This window comes from Panicum hallii, chromosome 9 (genome assembly GCF_002211085.1).
Source record: "Panicum hallii strain FIL2 chromosome 9, PHallii_v3.1, whole genome shotgun sequence".
NCBI lineage: Eukaryota > Viridiplantae > Streptophyta > Magnoliopsida > Poales > Poaceae > Panicum > Panicum hallii.
In genome coordinates this window covers 12,237,446-12,257,188 of record NC_038050.1, presented here as the reverse complement: position 1 = coordinate 12,257,188, position 19,743 = coordinate 12,237,446, and the positions used below count along the sequence as shown (strand labels likewise).

The window sequence follows — 19,743 nt, the reverse complement described above, 5'->3', positions numbered from 1 at the left end:
TATTTTTCTTTTCTAGATATATAGTTTTTACTATGCATATATATTTACATCTAGGTGTATAGTAAAATTTATAAAATTAGAAAAATTAAAAAGACTAATAATGGAACGGAGGGAGCAATAGATATACGGAGAGTTTTTGTTGGGAGGACTTAGGGCAAGATTGTAGGCCAACTACTCTGGCAATCTCTCTTTTGCTACTGCTGATCGATTTAGTAGTTCTCATCATATGTAATCTAGAAGCTAGTAGACAGCTAAACATCCCTATGCTATAAAACATCACTGATGTCCAAAATGATTTAAGTGCTTCAAGGTATTTTGTTGTGAGTAGCAAGAATTTGATGAATGACTAATACACACGGATTATGTGGCCTAAGTTGGAGGCCTCTCTGTTAAATTGATTGTTTTTGCTACATACATATTAAAAATGTTTGTGAAAAAAAAGAAATTTGAGTTAGACGGGATGAAGAGGTCGAAGCAAAATAATGGCACTTCAACCCTGGAAGAGAACGTCCAAGTAGCAGGACTAAAAGTATGATTGCATAGTGAGATACTAGGAGGAATTGGATGTCACTGTAAATAAGGAGATTCCTGAAATTTGTGTTGAAGAGAACTTCAACCTCAATAATAGGGTGTACTAGCATGATGATGGATACATGATACATCATATTGTAAAAATAAAAATATACTTACTCCGTTCTAAAATATAGGTTGTTTTGATAAATTTAAATATATAAATTTTGCTTTGCATGTATTTATATATGTAGCAATAATTATATATTTAAATTTGCTAATATAATCTATATTTATTTTGGAATGGAGGTGGTAATATACGAAGGATGAGCCGAAAGAACAAAGAAAAAAGAATTGAGATTCTTCTGTGGTGTTCCACCAGCCCAGGTGGGCAGATTATTCCGCGTTGGCACGGCCGCCCCTGCCCCCAACTTTCCAGTGCGGCACCGACCTCTTTACACCTCATTCCCACCGCCGCCACCTCCGCCGTTGCCACCCCAGCACGCCCTCGCCGTCGCCACGGCCCTATATCTCGCGCCCCTCGCCTCTCCCACTCTTTCTCCACCCGCCCGCTCGCCTCCCTCCTACGCTTCGTGCCGCCGCCGCCACCTCCTCTCTCCCGTTTCAGGTGAGCGCATGCGCATCGAGGGCCCCTTCTCTTATGCTCCTTTAATGCTGCTGTTTCTTGTTGCTACCGAGGATGTTTGGATATCAAGAAGCTGGGTTGGGTGGAAGGGTGCAGCGGGGTTCGCCGATTGTCTTGGGGTTGTGGTTGACTGTCAGGCGCAGGATCCGTAGTAGTAGGAGTAAGGGTCGCAAAGTTGCTGGGACTTTCTTGGTGACCTGTGGATGCTTCGATCTAATTTGTTAAGGTGGGATGGTAGTATCGCAGTAGATCTCTTGGTAATTTTGTGGTATGATACTAGTTTTGTGCTAATGGATGTCTAGTTCTTCTCAATCGCAAGAAATGGAATTTGTGATCTTAGTGTTCAGACAGAACCAGTTTGCTTGAAGTCAGCACGAAATTGTATTGGCTTTCGTTTGAATCTTCCAAAAGTAGTTGTTATCTCTGATTAATTTTTAGTAGCGAATTCGTTTCATGGGGCGATCAAAATTTTGGCCAAATTTTGTGCTTCTACAGGACACGGTTAGAAAGAAGCATAGCCAAATATTGCTTCATGACTTCTTAATTTTTTTTAAAATGTCCTATGATCGAAAATCTCCTGTCCACAAATCATGGAGATGGTATTCATTTACCCCAGAAGGTAACAAACATGTCATGAAGTGTGTATTGGAAATCGATGCGCATTGTCTGTATTCCTTGAGCTGCTGATGCCTCAAGGGCCTTCTGATCAGAAGATGCTAAATTCTTCAGATCGTCAGTTTTTAGGGATCATAGGTTTGGTTCCTGCAATTGACCATGTGTTTGACTAAATCTTTCATGGACTGGCAACATGCCTTGCACTATTGCGCCAAGAATTTGCATGTATTGGACTTTTGGTGCTTCAAACCAGCCTGATTTGTTTGTATATTTACAACTGAAATTTAATTGCTTATTAATACAACTAGAAAAGAACGGGTTTTGTTCTTGTAAGACTAGCGGTTTCTGATTACGACTATTTTTCTTTTGTTTGAATATGGTCCCTTTACAGTTAGCATTACTTGTAAAGTTGTGTTAAGCTTTCCTGTTTTATAAATAGCACTCAAGGGGTGTTTAGAGGCATTAGCATGGCCTGTTAAGATGTAACTCAAGTTTTCTGTTGGTAGAAGGAACATCAGCTTTTTCTCTGTTACTGAAGTAACTTTAATGCATATTAGTCTACAGTCTTGGTAAATGCTGTTTCCATTCTTGCAGACTGCAGATCATTTAACATAAATGGCTGACGGAGAGGACATTCAGCCCCTTGTCTGTGACAATGGAACCGGAATGGTCAAGGTAATTATGGCCACTTGGCATCAGATTCACTAACGAACATTTTATGGACCCTGTTATAATTAGAATTTCAGTAAGTGTTAAGTAATTGCTTTCATCTCAAATAGGCTGGCTTTGCTGGAGATGATGCTCCACGTGCTGTTTTCCCAAGTATAGTTGGTCGTCCACGCCACACTGGTGTCATGGTTGGGATGGGACAGAAGGATGCATATGTCGGTGATGAGGCCCAGTCCAAGAGGGGTATCCTGACTTTGAAGTACCCCATTGAGCATGGAATTGTAAGCAACTGGGATGACATGGAAAAGATCTGGCACCACACCTTCTACAATGAGCTTCGTGTAGCACCAGAAGAGCACCCAGTTCTTCTTACTGAGGCTCCTCTTAACCCTAAGGCCAACAGGGAAAAGATGACACAGATCATGTTTGAGACCTTCAGTGTTCCAGCCATGTATGTTGCTATTCAAGCCGTCCTTTCACTATATGCTAGTGGCCGTACCACTGGTAAGTGATCAAAGAATCCACATTTTACTGTTGTACATTCATTTAGGCTGCTCTGCAATCTTAATCTAAAAAGAGCAATTGGCCAATGGTGAAATGTGATACTTGCATTTAACCAAAACTGATAATGTATCTTCTGGAATGCAACTAAATCAAATTCACTCGATTCTTCTTTAAAATAACACATGGACATGATCGTTTAATAATTTCTTCATAAATGATATGGGGTAGAATTATTTTTTATTTTGTTTCATTTAATTGCTCAGTGCTCACTTGGATTTTGTTTCATTGAAAAGGTATCGTCCTGGATTCTGGAGATGGTGTCAGTCACACAGTCCCAATCTACGAAGGTTATGCTCTCCCGCATGCCATTCTACGTCTTGATCTTGCTGGCAGGGACCTCACTGATTCCCTCATGAAGATCCTGACGGAGAGGGGCTACTCTTTCACAACCACCGCCGAGCGGGAAATCGTCCGTGACATCAAGGAAAAGCTTGCATACGTCGCACTCGACTACGAGCAAGAACTCGAGACTGCCAAGAGCAGCTCCTCAGTTGAGAAGAGCTACGAGCTGCCTGATGGGCAGGTGATCACCATTGGCGCAGAGCGCTTCAGGTGCCCCGAGGTCCTCTTCCAGCCATCTTTCATCGGCATGGAATCTCCTGGGATCCATGAGACAACCTACAACTCCATCATGAAGTGCGACGTGGATATCAGGAAGGACCTGTACGGCAACATTGTCCTCAGTGGTGGATCCACCATGTTCCCTGGCATCGCTGACCGCATGAGCAAGGAGATCACCGCGCTTGCTCCGAGCAGCATGAAGATCAAGGTTGTAGCTCCGCCCGAGAGGAAGTACAGTGTTTGGATCGGAGGATCAATCCTTGCATCTCTGAGCACATTCCAGCAGGTAATACCAAGTTTTCCAACAGTTATTCAGTATCCTGTATCTAGGTTTATTTGAGGCGTTCTGACGTAAGTTCCCCCTTCCCCCCCCCCCCCCCCTCCGTGCAGATGTGGATCTCGAGGGAAGAGTATGAAGAATCTGGCCCAGCTATTGTCCACAGGAAGTGCTTCTAGTCGTCACCTAGCCTTATTCCCTGTCCTGGAAACGTTGGTTTTGATGACTTGTCTGTGGGTGTATCTACTCTACTATAGCTCGCGGTTTTTTTGTGTATGCATATATACATATCCTGTAACAATGTGGAGTCAGTTGGGCACTGTATGAAGTATGTAGTTTGCTTTGATGCATTGATTGAATTATTCGATTCTATGGGTGCTCGGATGCATGGAATGTGCAGGATTCCTGATTTTTAAACCTTTTGTGCGATGCAGTGGATTTCGCACTTGCAGCATCATTTCTGCTGCTGTGCATATGTTTGTTCTCTCTGCTTGGCTTGCCAGTGGGTTCACAATGGCTGATGGGAAGCAGCTGGAATTAGCTGCACCACCCTTATCTCGGAGGCTGGGAACACGCAGGTCCGTGGGAATCTTCCGTGCCCTCCCGGGGCAGCATTGGTCAGCTCGCGCGTCGAGTGGAAATTTCCTGACTAATTCCGCGCGAGAAAAAAAGGGTACTCCTTGGGGTTTATTTACTCTTTCGAAAGAGAAAGGAAGTCAAGTCTTCAGAAAAGAGAGAAAGGAATGAAATGGAGACAGCACAACCTTTTCTTTTCTTTTTTCCATCTGATCATCATTGGCTCATCGCTGCCCTACTGTGCTGAGATGCACTGATTCGATTCGACGGGGGCTCAGGAAGTCAGGAGCGATGCTTTTGTTCGTGTATCTCTTCAAGCCCCCACCCTGCCGGGCGATTCAGTTGAGTACCCTGCTGGTCGTTTGAACGGGTCCAGGAACTTTCGGAATTCAATCTTCCTTTGATCTTACTGCCATGATCGAACTGAACAAATTCACCAGTTTCTTTTCGATTTTCATTGACACGATTTGAATCTTAAACGCAGGAGAGGTTTGTTCAGAGTTGCGTCTTCTATGGGAGCTCACATGGCATCAGAATCCCCAATGACCTCACTCCCTTTTGCCTCTGTATCCCACTGACGGGATCGAATTCTCTTCTCTGGCACAGTAGGACACCATCACCGATGGGTTTCCTTCCCATCCGCAGAATCATCACACTGGTTTTCTGCTCAGCCAGCCTGTTGCCGTCCTGCTCGTCAGACAGCAGCCTTCTTCCCAACAAGCCGCTCACCGTCGGAAGCACCCTCATCTCCGACGACGGCACCTTCGCCCTGGGCTTCTTCTCCCCATCCAGCTCGGGCGGAAACCACTACTACGTCGGCATATGGTACAACAGCATCCCCAAGGACAACGTCGTGTGGGTTGCCAACCGTGCCACGCCAGTCATCGATCCTTCGTCCGCGACACTTGCCCTGACAGACAGATCCAACCTTGTTCTGTCCAGTACTGACGGCCAGCTGCTCTGCATGGCAAACGTCAGCGCTCCAGGGAACCTGGCATCATCAGAGAACGTAACCGGAGAAGCCACGCTCGACAACACTGGGAATTTTGTCGTCCGGACATCAGAGGGCGCCGTCCTGTGGCAAAGCTTCGATCACCCGACCGACACCCTTCTCCCTGGCATGAACCTTAAGAGTCACCCACAACAGACATGAGCTACAATGGCTGGTTTCTTGGAAGGGGCCCCAGGACCCATCCCCGGGCAGCTTCTCCTACGGCGCAGATCCGTATCAGTTTCTGCAGCGCTTTGCCTTGAATGGCTCAAGACCATACTGGCGAAGTCCGGTATGGAATAACTACTTGATGGTTGGGTCATATATGGAGAGTATCAAGTCCACTATCTTCATGACAGTGCGCCGCATTGAGGATGAGATCTACATGTCCTTTGGCATGCCAGGGGGCTCCTCAACTGTAAAGATCAAGATGGAGTACTCAGGAAAGATAAAGATCCTAGTCTGGAATAGCAGCATGTTGGAGTGGGATGTCCTGCAGGCAGAACCTGACCCTGAATGCCATGCATACGGATATTGTGGTGCATTTGGTTTCTGTGATAACACAGAGCCTGTTCCGACTTGCAAGTGTCTCGATGGTTTTGAGCCGATAAGCAAGGAGGACGGGAGCAATGGTAGGTTTCCAAAAGGATGCCGTCGCAAGGAGACATTAAGATGTGGTCGAGAAAATAGGTTCTTGACTTTGACGGCCATGAAGATTCCTGACAAGTTCGTGTATGTCAGGAACAGAAGTTTCGAGGAGTGCTCAGCAGAATGCACTAGCAGCTGCTCCTGCACAGCGTATGCTTATGCCAATATGAACACCTCGGCTATCAATGGGGATGACACAAGGTGCCTAATATGGATGGGAGATTTGATCGACACAGACAAGCTCATTGGAACAGGAGAAAATCTTTACATTCGAGTGAACAGTTTAAGCGGTATAGTTTCTTGCTTCTCTTTCTCTGCTTTGCTTATGTTATTTTCTGCAGGTCTGGAAAGGATCCAATAGCTTCCACCTATTGCTCCACACAGATCACAGTGTTGGACCATGAATACAGTCTAAATAATAGTTAGTGGCGGTTAAAAATTATAGTATAATGCTATATCATTGATCTATAAAAATCTTACTGATTTGATTAGGATAATACAATCTGCCATTTGAAGGTATCCCATGATTTTTTAGGACTTAAGTTCCTCTCTGATCGTCCATGAGAGAAATAGGTCTTCAATATTTGTGATATAGAAAGTTAGGGTATTTAATTTTAAGGGTAAAGTCCGGTTTACACCCTCGAACTATCACAAAAGTCTGATTTTCAACCTTCAACTACAAAATCGGATAACATAGGCCATCCAACTGTCCAAACTGGGCAAATTTAGCCTTTTGGATGGTTTTGAAGGTGGTTTTCCATTTTATAAAAATAAAAAATATTTAATTTTAAACTAAAAAATTATAAGTAATTCATTTTAAATTAGAAAAATATGAAATAGGTATCAAAAGTTTTTAAAAAATATAACCTATCTATTGGCACTATACTTGTCAGTTATTTGGATCCATTTTCTTTATATTCATAGTATTTTGTTGCTTGTAGTTATGCCTATTAATTTTTAATAAAAAAGATTCAAATAGAGCAATAATAGATAGGTTACATTTTTTAGAAAAAATTGGTATTAGTTTTATATTTTTCTAATTTAAAACCAACTAGTTTTAATTTTTAGATCTAATTAGAATTTTTTATTTTTTTAAAAATATACAAAACCACCTTCGAAACCACAGTAAGTGCCAAATTTGTCCGGTTTCGACAGTTGGATGACTTCTCTTATCTGGTTTTGTAGTTGAAGGTTGAAAATCAAACTTTTGCGATAGTTCAAAGGTGTAAACTGGATATTTTCCTAATTTTAAACATCAAGCAAGGATTTGCATTGCGCCCAATGCTACTATAATGCCATATTTACCACTAACCCAGTAGTCCATGCGAGAAATAGGTCTTCAGATAGTTTTGCGTGTAGTGTTTGTTTGCTGTCTAGTTATAGCACGAATTCTCAAATCACGATCCTCTTTCTGGCTTAAATTTGGACAGATAAAAAGAGAAGGCGAAATATACTGAAAATTACTCTGCCAGTTGTATCAAGTTTGCTCATACTCATATGCATGTGGCTTGTTTGGATCTGCAACTGCCAAGGTAAAACACAAGTTCCCTATTTTTGCTGTGTATTTCTCCCAGGACGTTAGGCCCCTTCAATTATTTCATAATCGAATTTCTCCAACTAGCTTTAAGAGTGTGTGCTAATATTCCTGTCAGCCAAACAGAGTAACAAGAAAATTTGGAAAAAGATGGTATCTGGAGCTTTGAGCAATTCTGACGAACTTGCGGATGGAAAGTTTCCCTTCTTTAGTTTCCGAGAAATTGTACTGGCAACAAACAATTTTTCTAGCTCCAACATGCTTGGACATGGAGGTTTCGGCAATGTTTATAAGGTAATGAGAAATCTTTTCCTATAGTAAAAAGTCATTGTAATCTGTTTTGATCTAAGAAATATGTCATTGTGCAGGGAACATTAGAATGTGGTAAAAAAATTGCTGTCAAAAGGCTTAGTAAGGGTTCTGGCCAGGGGGTATTGGAGTTCAGAAATGAAGCAGTTCTCATTGCTAAGTTGCAACACAGAAACCTAGTTAAACTTCTTGGTTTCTGCATCCATGGAGACGAGAAACTATTAATATATGAATACTTGCCAAACAAAAGTTTGGATGCCTTCCTTTTTAGTACGTTCTCATTTTGTCTTGCTAAATTTCAGTAATAATTAATTAAACCAACAAGCATTTCTGATGTTATCACTCAATTTATGCTACTGCTGCCAGATTCCACAAGAAAACCATTGCTTCATTGGTCAATTAGATTTAATATAATCACAGGGATAGCTAGAGGGCTTCTTTATCTTCATCAAGATTCAAGATTGAGGATAATCCACAGAGATCTCAAAGCAAACAACATACTGTTGGATGATGAAATGAGCCCCAAGATATCTGATTTTGGTATGGCAAGAATATTTTATGGCAACCAGCAACAAGGAAACACCAACCGCGTTGTTGGCACATAGTGAGTAATATAATACATGAGTGAACTTTACAATACTGTTCTTGCACTTGAACCAAAAAGTTTTATTTTTATTAATTGGACAATGTTTCAAACAGTGGTTACATGTCGCCTGAATATGCTTTGGAAGGTGTGTTTTCTGTCAAGTCCGATGTGTATAGCTTTGGAGTTTTAGTTCTAGAGATTGTGAGTGGATCAAAGATCAACTCTACGCACGTAACAGAAGATTTCCCCAACCTTATAGCCTATCACTACCGGATTCAGGACCTTTGCCGAGTGTCTGGGACACTCGGCAAAGCTAAGAAAACACTCGGCAAAGGATTTGCCGAGCGTAACACTCGGCAAAGCGCACTCGGCAGCGAATATTCCGGCAAAGACGTCTTTGCCGAGTGCCTTCTGTCGGGCACTCGGCAAAGGCTTTGCCGAGTGTCATGGAAGTCACTCGGCAAAGAAAAGTAGCACGGACGGCGTTTGCGGCCGTGACGGCTCTTTGCCGAGCTGGCGCTCGGCAAAGACTGGACCTTTGCCGAGTGCCACGACACAGGCACTCGGCAAAGGGCCTAGCCTTTGCCGAGCGCCCTCAGTTAGGCGCTCGCAAAGGCCCATTCTTTGCCGAGTGCCTGTGTCGTGGCACTCGGCAAAGGTGCAGTCTTTGCCGAGCGCCGGGAAGAGGGCGCTCGGCAAAGTTTAGGTCACTTTGCCGAGTGCCTGGCACGTGGCACTCGGCAAAGTTTAGGTCACTTTGCCGAGTGCTTCGTTTATACACTCGGCAAAGAGTTTTTTTTTAAGATATTAATTTGTTTTATCCCCACCATTTTTCACAGGCATATATTCACACAGGCATATTATATATTCACACAGGCATATTATTTGAAATTTCACAGACATAACCAAATTCACGCAAGTCTTATCGTCACAACGAAATTTAACAAAGTCTAGTTATCACACAAGTAATATCACATACACAAATTCACCACATAAGTGTTAAGAACGATAAAGGTTCATTACAGTTCACCACACAAATTCAGCACACATGGTCACCACACAAGCTCCAATGTCACATATGAAGATTTCGAGATGGCTGATTTGGAGATGGCGTAGCATGCGGTTCATTTGACGCCGCCGATTGTCTCTACACAGAGAAGAAGAGATTGCATGTGAGACAAGATAAATGACGATCATACGTAAATATAGCCAGACTATTAGAAACCTAACCAATAAAGCTGACAAAGAAGATGGATTACTTTTAACCAATAAAACTGAAATGCAAATGACAGCAAATATGAATATAGTATACTGTTATATAGCTTGTAATCTGATCAGATTTTAGTTCAAATGAGACCTTGCAAAGCAATGCCTGATAACTGTATCAATATACTATACTGTTATATAGCTCAAAATCTGATCTTGCAGAGACATAAAATGTTCATCAAATATCAACCCATAGTAGCAGATGTCACAGACATGTGAATGGTTTCTGTTTTTCAAAGGCCAAAATTGTTACTACTTATTACGCCTATATATGATCATCTTACTACCTGCCTCATGAATGTAGCACATATTGTAGTATTTAGAAAGTCACCATTTAGCTAGATGACTCTGCAATTATTTTGTTGCCTACTAGAAATGATAATGTTATATAATGCGTATCTAATTCTTATCCATAGAAGAGAAAACAAAACAATCATAAACATCAGCATTTAACTAAATGCCCATCTCAGTATGGTCTCCAAAGTAGAAAATGTACATGCAGTAGTGGGTCCAGCACTCCTCCAAGGAAAACTCTACTACGTACAATTTAGTAGAATATATGTGTGGGGGATCTACTACCATTCTGAATGAAGCGGGAAAGATGCTACACTTACAGGAGTAGAGTACGGATCAGGTGGTGGAGGTTGCGCAAACAGAGTAGCTGGCGGAGGTACACCCGTTGCAGCGTGCATGTAAGTAAGTAGAGCACTCATCCTTTGCTCCAACTCCTGTCGTTTCCTCGTCTCTTCTTCCAGCCGGCCCTGCACAGTTTTCACCCCAATGTTACAATAATGCAAAGAAAACGTATGTAATAATCAACGAACGACGGATAAAGAAGGAATAACCTCGAGTGCCTGTATCTGATGGCGTGAAGTGTCCTGCCGAGGTCGTATGGCCGGGCTCGCACTCGTGCTCCTTGCTCGGATCTGAGAAAGTGTAGGAGTAGAGGACGAGTCGATTGCGGCATCGGCAATCCAGTACCGTCCTTTCTTCTTACCTCCTCCGACCCTCATGACGATCTCTGTGTCAAGATCCTCTGTGGTGGGATCATATTCTGGGCTATGGACCTCTCTTGCCATCGATGTGTAGTCACTGAGGCGGGAGTGGATGCTCGCATTGCTGTATGCCTCGGGCCCGTCCTCCGGGTTGTAGCTAACGTCGGAGGTCGCCTTTCCCTTGTGGGACAGAGCAAATGCTGTGAAGAGATTGCAAGGCTGGCCACCATGTGACGATGACTGCGAGAAAAGCAACAAGATGATTAGAAAGCATGCATAATTGAGTGTTAGATGAAATAAATGTGCGTACCCATGCTTCAGCGTATCCGCTGAGGTTGCGGCTGCCTTGATGGTGTGCTACACCTGGCATCATCAAACGTCGCTCCCGGCAAGCAACGTGATTCTCCTCCCACTCCTCGGAGCACCACTTCTGCACTATGTGTCGCCAGCAATCGGGATACGAGATGCACCAATTAGGAGTCACCTAGAAGACACCAAGTACATGCATGACTTATTAGAAGATGAAATTAAGCCATCCTTATGTACAAAAAGAATCAAGCCACAGTGTTTTGTTCTTTACCTGTATGTACTGCTCCGGAGTCAAATAAATTGTTCTTGCTTCTTCTTTGGTGACCCTCTGTCCAAGGACGGTGGCGTGGTAATTTCTGACGGCTTGGATACGCGCCTCGTAGTGCATCTCCCAGACCAGTTTCTTGCAGCAATTGGTGATCACCACATCTGCCTCGCCCTCTTTACCAGTCTCGCATCGGAAGAAATCCTACATATACAAACACAATGGATCTCATTCATTTATGGTATAAAATTGTGCAATTAATATGCGATTTATCGAGCACTTACCCACAGCTCCCCCTTCACCCGCTCCGCCTTGTTGCTGAATACCCTGCCCTCCCGATCTTCAGCATCGGGGGCCGCGGCGTAGTGCTCAAACGTATAGGCCGGCTCCCACACTCCGCCATACTCAACCATGCCAGGAAAGTGTTGCCTGCATAGAATACCGATGATGCCATTGACGGTGCGCTTGTGAGAAGCTCCAGGCTGCACAATCTTCCAACCCCTGCACAAGTGATTAAGAAAAATCATTACTTTCTATTCCAGATTTGAACATATTACATGTACAAGCGGTGAAAACATTTAAAGTTACCTGTTCTTATCGGGAGTAATCAGCGGGCGCCACTCACGAGGTATTGGTCGGTGAGGGAGACTCGAGGGACCTCGCAAGTAGACTCTCGACGCACCAGAGGCTGCGGAACCAGAGCCCGTGGAACCAGAGGCGGTGTGCTGCAAATCCTCGTCCTCCTCCTGCGAGTCCTCGTCCCTCTCCTGCACCTCCTCGTCCCTCTCCTGCACCTCATCCCTCTCCGACCCCTCATCCTGCGTAGGCAACTGTGCCACCTCCTCCGTGTCGTCCTGCGAGGGCCCCTGTGAGCTCCCCCTCCCCTCCCCCTCCCCCTCCTCCCCCTCCCCCTCCGTGACGACCCCTCTGCTACATCGGACGGTGCAAGGGCAGTCCTCGCCCTGGAGTAAAGGGACCGTACGTTCCTCAAGTAACCACCGCCCACCATCTTTGTTCAATCACCTGAAATTAAGAAGAGTAAATCAATGAGTACAGATAAATACTTGCCATACTTAGAAAGAGATGCAAAATAAATAAAATATAATTACGTAATAATATAGTATTACATTGATTAAAAGTAATCTTCATCATCAGGATTAGCTGGATCATAAGTCTCGTCATCACTATCAACCATGTCATAGTCCGCATTATCCGAAGCATAACTATCGTCATTGACATTGCCTAAATGTAATGCTTCTAGCATTTGTAAGTCTTTTGCATTTTGCACCTCATCCTCCTCTTCCTCATCATCAATAACCATTTCAACTTCCGTTTCGATCGCTTCGGTTAAGTCTATCTCAAATCGCCCTTCTAGCCCGTCTTCTTGAAAGAACTCTCCGTCGTATGTGTTTGGGTCTAAGTTGTAATCCTCATCGATTGGGACAGGTACTTTGCCATGCGGTGATACCTTGTGCACAACATACCAACCCTTAAGATGCTCCTTGGTTTGGCACGCATATGGGAGATAATAAACTTGTACGGCTTGTTGGGCCACAATATAGACATCATCTCCTGGTAAGATGGAATCCTGTCGGACCTCCACTAGCCCAAGATTAGAATATGTCCGTCTCGTTACCTCTGGATCAAACCAATGGCATTTGAATATGACGGGATTGAGAGGTTTGGAACCACGAAAACTGAGTTCGTATATTTCTTCAATTCTTCCATAATACTCGACATTATCAAGGCCGAGAGTAAATACTCCAGAATTTGTGGTCTTTCGATTGGGTCGACTTGCCTCATGGCTTCTCGTCCAAAAACGGTATCCATTAACGTCATAACCAGAATATGACCTGACCCTATAGTCAAAGCCATCTGCAACCTGTCTCAACTCGGCACTCATCCTATGACCCTGCATGTTCAAGCACGATAGATCGTTATATTATTTGCACGTAACAACTACGTTTGACAAACTAAGTACGAGCTACATTGGACGGTACCTGCTGTTTGAACCAAGCAATAAAAGTGGGCGATCCATTCCCCGCGCCCTGTCTAATAAGGGTGTCACATTCCTGCTCGGTAGGATCCCTTGATTGACGCCAGAACTCACGAAGAAATCGCTTCATGTACGGCACCACCTCTTCAAGGTTGGTCAACACATATAGCATGATCTGAAGCCATTCTTGAGGGCTCAATGTCTTATTGCTCGAACCACTTGCACTTCCGAGTTGCCCTTGCAACAGGCTGAGGTTTGATTCATTTTCGCTAGCATTGTAACGAGGGGGAGGATTATGCACGCTAGGGAGGTTGTCACCTACAGGACAGCAAGTACATGCATGACATATTAGAAGATGTAATTAAGCCATCCTAATGTACAAAACGACTAAAGCACCTTTCTTACCATAGTATGTTGTTGTGAAGTTGGACACCTCTTCATGAATGTATGCCTCTGCAATGGAAGCCTCAATTTTGCTTTTATTTCCACATTTCTTTCGAAGCACCTTTAGACATCTCTCGATTGGATAGCACCAACGACCCTGCACGGGCCCCCCCATTCGTGCCTCATACGGGAGGTGCAAAATCATATGCTCCATCGGATTGAAAAAGCCGGGGGGAAGGATCTTCTCCAACTTACAAAGCAACACCGGTGCCATTCTTTCTAAGTCTGCAACCACGGTCCGAGATAACTCCTTGGCACAAAGCTGGCGGAAGAAATAGCTCAACTCTGCAAATACTAGCCAGACATGCTCAGGGAAATAGCCTCGAACCATCGCCGGAAGAAGCCGCTCAATCCATATGTGGTAGTCATGACTCTTCATCCCTAAGACTCGCATAGATGAAAAGTTGACCCCCCTACTCAGATTAGCTGCATACCCATCAGGGAACATCAACTTCTTAATCCACTCTAGTACTTCCCTCCTCTGGGGCTTGGTCAAGACGAAATCGGCCTTAGGCCTTCTCCATGTCTTTCCGCGACAAGGAGGCTTCATCTCTAGGTTCGGTCTATCACATAATATTGCCAGATCAACTCTAGCCTTAACGTTGTCCTTTGTCTTGCCGGGAATATTCATGATTGTTGACCAAAGTGCCTCAGCGATATTCTTTTCGGTGTGCATGACATCAATGTTGTGTGGAAGGATCAGGTCATCATAGTAGGGGAGCCGAGTCAAGCCTGACTTATGAGTCCACATATGTTGTTCGCTATATCCCACAAAGCCACCTGCTGGATTGACCACGAGACCATCTATTTCCTGACGAATTGCGGCACTAGTCTTCATTGGTGGTGCAAGGCTTGTCACTGCGACACCTTTCGTAAAGTTCTTGATGTCTCGTCTGAATGGATGGTCAAGAGGGAGGAATTGCCGATGTTTGTCGAAAGCAACATACTTGCCACCCTTCTGCAACCAAATGAACCTAAGACCTTCCTTGCATACAGGACATGGGAACTTCCCGTGAACACACCATGCGCATAATACCCCATACGCCAGCAAGTCATGCATGGAGTATTGGTACCAAATATGCATTATGAAGTTTTGCTTTGTAGCCCGATCGTATGTCCATACCCCGTCCTCCCAAGCATGGATCAAATCATCAATGAGAGGCTCCATGAACACACCCATATTATTCCCCGGGTGTCCAGGAATAATCAACGACAAGATTATGTTCTGCCGTTGAAAGCATACGCCCGGGGGAAGATTGAGGGGGATAACGAATACAGGCCAGCATGTGTATGTGGTAGCCGACATTCCATAAGGATTGAACCCATCTGTTGCCAGCGCAACACGTACATTACGAGCATCTCTGGCTTTCTCATGATGAATGCTATCAAAGTGTTTCCATGCTTCACCATCGGATGCATGTACCATCTTGTCATGATTGTATCGTTTGCCATTTTTGTGCCAAGTCATTTGTTTCGCGTAGTCCTCAGTCATGTATAGCCTCTGGATCCTCGGTATGAACGGAAGGTATCGTAGGACTGTCACGGGAATGTTAAGCTGCCTCTTTGGGCCATCACCATCACAGTCTACCTCCATGAACCTTGATAATTTACACTTTGGACAGTACTTTGCTTCCGTGTATTCTTTGCTAAACAGGACGCACCCATTCCTACAAGCATGTATCTGCTCATACGGCATCTTAAGTGCACGAAGCAGTTTCCGTGCCTCGTACATGCTCTTTGGCAGAATGTGACCCTTCGGAAGCAGGCTGCCAATAACTGTCAATAAAGCATCAAAGGCGCCTCGACTCAGACTGTACTGCGACTTTAACGCCATTATGCGTCCAATGGCATCAAGCTGAGAAACCGTCGTATGTCCATGAATGGGTTTATGTGACGCGGCAAGCATGTCGTAGAACGCCTTTGCGGTCGACTCTGGCTCCTCCTCCGTTTGTCCCTCGGCGAACCGTGCCTCCCCATAGTCATCCAACATGTCCGCTACACCGGCATTAGCATCATAATCCTCGACACGTGGTCTCACCACATCCTCTCTCATACGATTGGCTTCACCGTGGTAGATCCACCGAGTATAGTCTGCCGTAAATCCATTCTTGCAAAGATGTTCCCCCATGTTCTTCTTATTTTGTCTTTTCCTGTTTGCACACTTGCTGCATGGGCAGAGAATCATATTCGCTCCTTTAGCAGCTTCACCAAACGCCATTTCCAAGAAAGCATCGGTCTTTCTGATCCATTCACTAGTCATCCCAACCTGACTTGGCCGGCCAGTGTACATCCACGCACGGTCTTCCATCCTCTAACATATACACCGGAGACAGAGTAATATCAATTGCCCTACGTATATGCACGGAAGCGAGGAATATGGCATGTTATATCAACACAGCAGAATGATCTATAACAACTCCTAAAGATACATGGTTTATTTTTTTAAAGAAACGTGCATCAGCTGGTGGAACATGAACGGATGCAGTACCTGCAGCGGCCGGGGCGCGACGGGGGCACGGCCGAGGGCGCGGCGGGGGGCAGTACCTGCAATGGAAGCCTCAATATATGTTACACATGTTACATCAAAGGAGGCACACATATCTTCACTAAATGGTATTCATTTCCGGTAGTGCTTGTAAATAGAACGAACATGTACAAGAAGAAGTGCAGCACCACATATCTTCACTAAATGGTATTCTGTTGAACCTTGTGAATCCTATGGGAAGAAATGCACTGATGCAAGTGGGTGAGGAGATTGCCAATTATTTACGTGTGGAAATACAGAACACTAAGGAGCTTCTGCTAACTACATCGCAGAACGCAGATAAGTTGAGGGACATCATCAACAGGACTTCTGAAATGAATTGGAGTCTACAGGTTCTGGTAATCAAGCAATGAACATCCGTTCTATCATCTGTAGGCTTTGTCATCCTTACACACTGCCCCATCTGCGTTTCTCCAAAAGCCAGCGCTGCTGCAGTTAAATTTGTCTAAGAAAAGAAGAAACAACAGTCTGAAAGTGATGTGTCAGAAGTGACTAATAAGAGCTTTGTGTTCTCTTCTTTGAAGTGTTGTAAACCTTGTAAGAGTATGGCTCCTATGTATCTTTGGATGTTCTAGTTTGTACTGGTGCTGTTGTTTCCATGAGTATCCAAACATGTAGTAATAATTCGCCACAAGTGCATCTGGAGACTCTAGTCTTACCACGCACGACGGGGGCCGGGGGCGCGGCTCGCGGCCGGGGGCGCGGCGGCGGCTCGGGCCGGGGGGGGGGGGGGGGCGGGGGCGCGGCGGGGGCCGGGGGCGCGGCCGGGGCCGCGGGGCGGGGGAGCGGCGGCGGCGCGGCGGGGGCGGGGGCGGGGGCGGGGGCGCAGGCGCGGGCGAAATTGAAAATAGCGTGTGGGTAACGGGCGCGCGGGGGGCGGGGTGGGCGCTGGTATATACTCCCTCTTTGCCGAGCGCCTCCGATCTGAGGCGCTCGGCAAAGCGAGGCGCTCGGCAAAGAGGGAGGCTTTGCCGAGCGCCCCGAGCAGGCACTCGGCAAAGAGGAGGCTTTGCCGAGCGCCGCTAACAGGCACTCGGCAAATTATTTTAATTTTTTACAATTATTTGCCACCAAACTTTTTTGAATTGATACTCACATTACATGCAACAGTATGTGCAATTCGTGCCCATTAATTGAAGTGTTTGCTATATTTCATCAATTTATTTCATGTTATTGAATTTCTTGTAATTATTAAAATTTGAACTACAAGTCACACGAATAATGGAAAATAATGAATCAAAAATTGATATTCACGTTATTGAAGCATGCGTTAAGATATTATCGAGAAAAAAATCAGAAATTTCAAATTTGTTGTCCACGAAACATGACGACGAACTTATTGTTCAGTTTTTTTTAAAATGTATAAAATCCAAATATGGTCCGAAAATTATGAAACTTGTCGAGATGTAATGATATCACATGGGGAACCTATGATAAAAATCTGATGAGGTTTCGTTAAAGTAAAACATATGATGCTTACAAATTAAAAGTTTCCCAAAGAGATGCATGATTTTATATACAGACCGGTTAGGTGTTAAGCATTGTAGATTGCAAACTTTCATGAAATCTTATAAAAATTTTATCACAATATCCTCACATGATAACATGACATCTCGACAAGTTTCATAATTTTCCGACCAAATTTGCTTTTTATACAATTTAAATACGACTCGAACACAATTTAGTCGCCATATTTCGTGAATAGTAGTTCAAAAATTTCTGGTCCATTTTTCGGTAAGGCATCAAAGCATGCTCATTAACATAAATAACAATTTTTCATTCATTTTCTCCACCATTCGAATGACCACGCAGTTCAAATTTGAATTATTCAAGAAATTCAATAAAATAAAATAAATTGATAAAATATAGCGGACACTTTGAGAAGTGAACCTAAATTACATATGTTGTTGAGGAGAATGTAGGATGACAATATAAAAAAATTAGGAGGAAATAGAGAAAAAAAATATGTACATTTTGCCGAGTGTCCTGGCCAGGCACTCGGCAAAACGTCTCTTTGCCGAGTGCCTGTGACGCGGCACTCGGCAAAGAATGACGCCGTTAATTGCGTGGCGCTTGTTTGCCGAGTGTCGTCCTTTGCCGAGCGCCCGACACTCGGCAAAGTGTTCTTTGCCGAGTGTTTTTCTTTGCCGAGTGTGTGGCGCTCGGCAAAGAATGCGTTTACCGTGTGTTTTTCTTTGCCGAGTGTTGCACTCGGCAAAGAGTCTCTTTGCCGAGTGCCCGATATTTAGCACTCGGCAAAGCCTCGGACACTCGGCAAAGTCCGCGTTTCCGGTAGTGTACGTAAGTGCTACTGTCCGAACTACTCGAATCACCGCAACTTACAGTAAATATGCATCTTGATGGGATATTATCTGTGCAGGCATGGAGTTCATGGAAGGATGGGAATACAGAAGATTTTGTTGACTCATCAATTATGGAGACTTGTTCTCTTGATGAGACTTCACGGTGTATCCATATAGGGCTCTTGTGTGTTCAAGACAACCCAAATGCTCGGCCACTCACATCATCAATCGTTTCATTTCTGGAGAATGGAGATATATCACTTCCACCTCCAAAGCAACCAGTATATTTTAAAGAAAGGAACTGTGGAACATATGGGGCGTCAGAAACTATTGTGAATTCTGCAAATACTATGAGCATTACAGTGTTGGAGGGACGCTAGAAGTCTAATTCCTGCAGATACCAATTAGTATGCTTGCTTGACTATTTTTTTACAGCTGTATAATACATGATAAAGCAGCATTTAAATTTACAGAATAAGTAGCTTTTGTTAAAATGCTGGCAATGCATTTCTTCTTCAACAGCTTTCATGTCAAATGGGAGAAGACTACATGTTCGCATCCAAAGAACCTCACCACCAAGGATTCCAAACGTTTTAAGTGAAATAAGAGAAGGTATAATATAACATGCTTAAAGTAGGTATCCCAACGGAGAAATATTTGTATTGCGAGAATTCTTCTTCATTGTATGAGAATCGAACTACTTCCTATGATATTAGCACAAAGTTCTCACAAAATTCATGTGCTCTAAATGGGGCATGGGGCATAGGGCATTGTCTTTAACAAAGATTATCCTAGACCACTATTTTTTTTTGGGGGGGAGGGGTGGGTGGGTTGGGTCTAACTAGGTTCTTTCAGGTTTGATTCAGGATTGGTTTCTTGGGATAGATGGGTTATTGATATTGCACAGCCTGAAAGGGCAGAGCTGTGCGACCATGCTCGGGATGTATGTGCAATTAGCCAACGTATCATCACATATGTCTGCTGGAGATAACAATATTTCAAAATAAAAAGTTGAAGATAACAATATTTTAAAATATTTTTATTTTATTTTGAAATATTTTATTTTATTCTGAAATATTGTTATCTTTAACGAATACGATAATACAATAACAAGTCGTACATGGGACGAATAAA

At 44.0% G+C, this 19,743-nt stretch overlaps 1 protein-coding gene and 1 pseudogene across 1 annotated transcript; both read left to right on the top strand.

The window, feature by feature from the left end:
- Positions 1–917: 917 nt before the first annotated feature.
- On the top strand, positions 918–4,204 carry LOC112875196 (actin-2). Its single transcript, XM_025938955.1, has 5 exons — positions 918–1,138; positions 2,366–2,446; positions 2,551–2,944; positions 3,238–3,851; positions 3,956–4,204. Exons 2-5 carry the CDS (start codon positions 2,387–2,389, stop codon positions 4,019–4,021), a joined length of 1,134 nt encoding a protein of 377 aa, XP_025794740.1. The 5' UTR covers positions 918–1,138; positions 2,366–2,386; the 3' UTR covers positions 4,022–4,204.
- A 133-nt stretch (positions 4,205–4,337) lies between these two features.
- On the top strand, positions 4,338–19,163 carry LOC112875193 (annotated as a pseudogene).
- Positions 19,164–19,743: the final 580 nt, after the last annotated feature.

Excerpts from the sequence above, each read along its gene's own strand:
- LOC112875196 (XM_025938955.1), top strand. The coding sequence starts at position 2,387 with ATGGCTGACGGAGAGGACATTCAGCCCCTTGTCTGTGACAATGGAACC. Across the intron at positions 2,447-2,550 it reads ATGGAACCGGAATGGTCAAG|GCTGGCTTTGCTGGAGATGA; the intron begins GTAATTATGGCC and ends CATCTCAAATAG. Across the intron at positions 3,852-3,955 it reads CTCTGAGCACATTCCAGCAG|ATGTGGATCTCGAGGGAAGA; the intron begins GTAATACCAAGT and ends CCCTCCGTGCAG.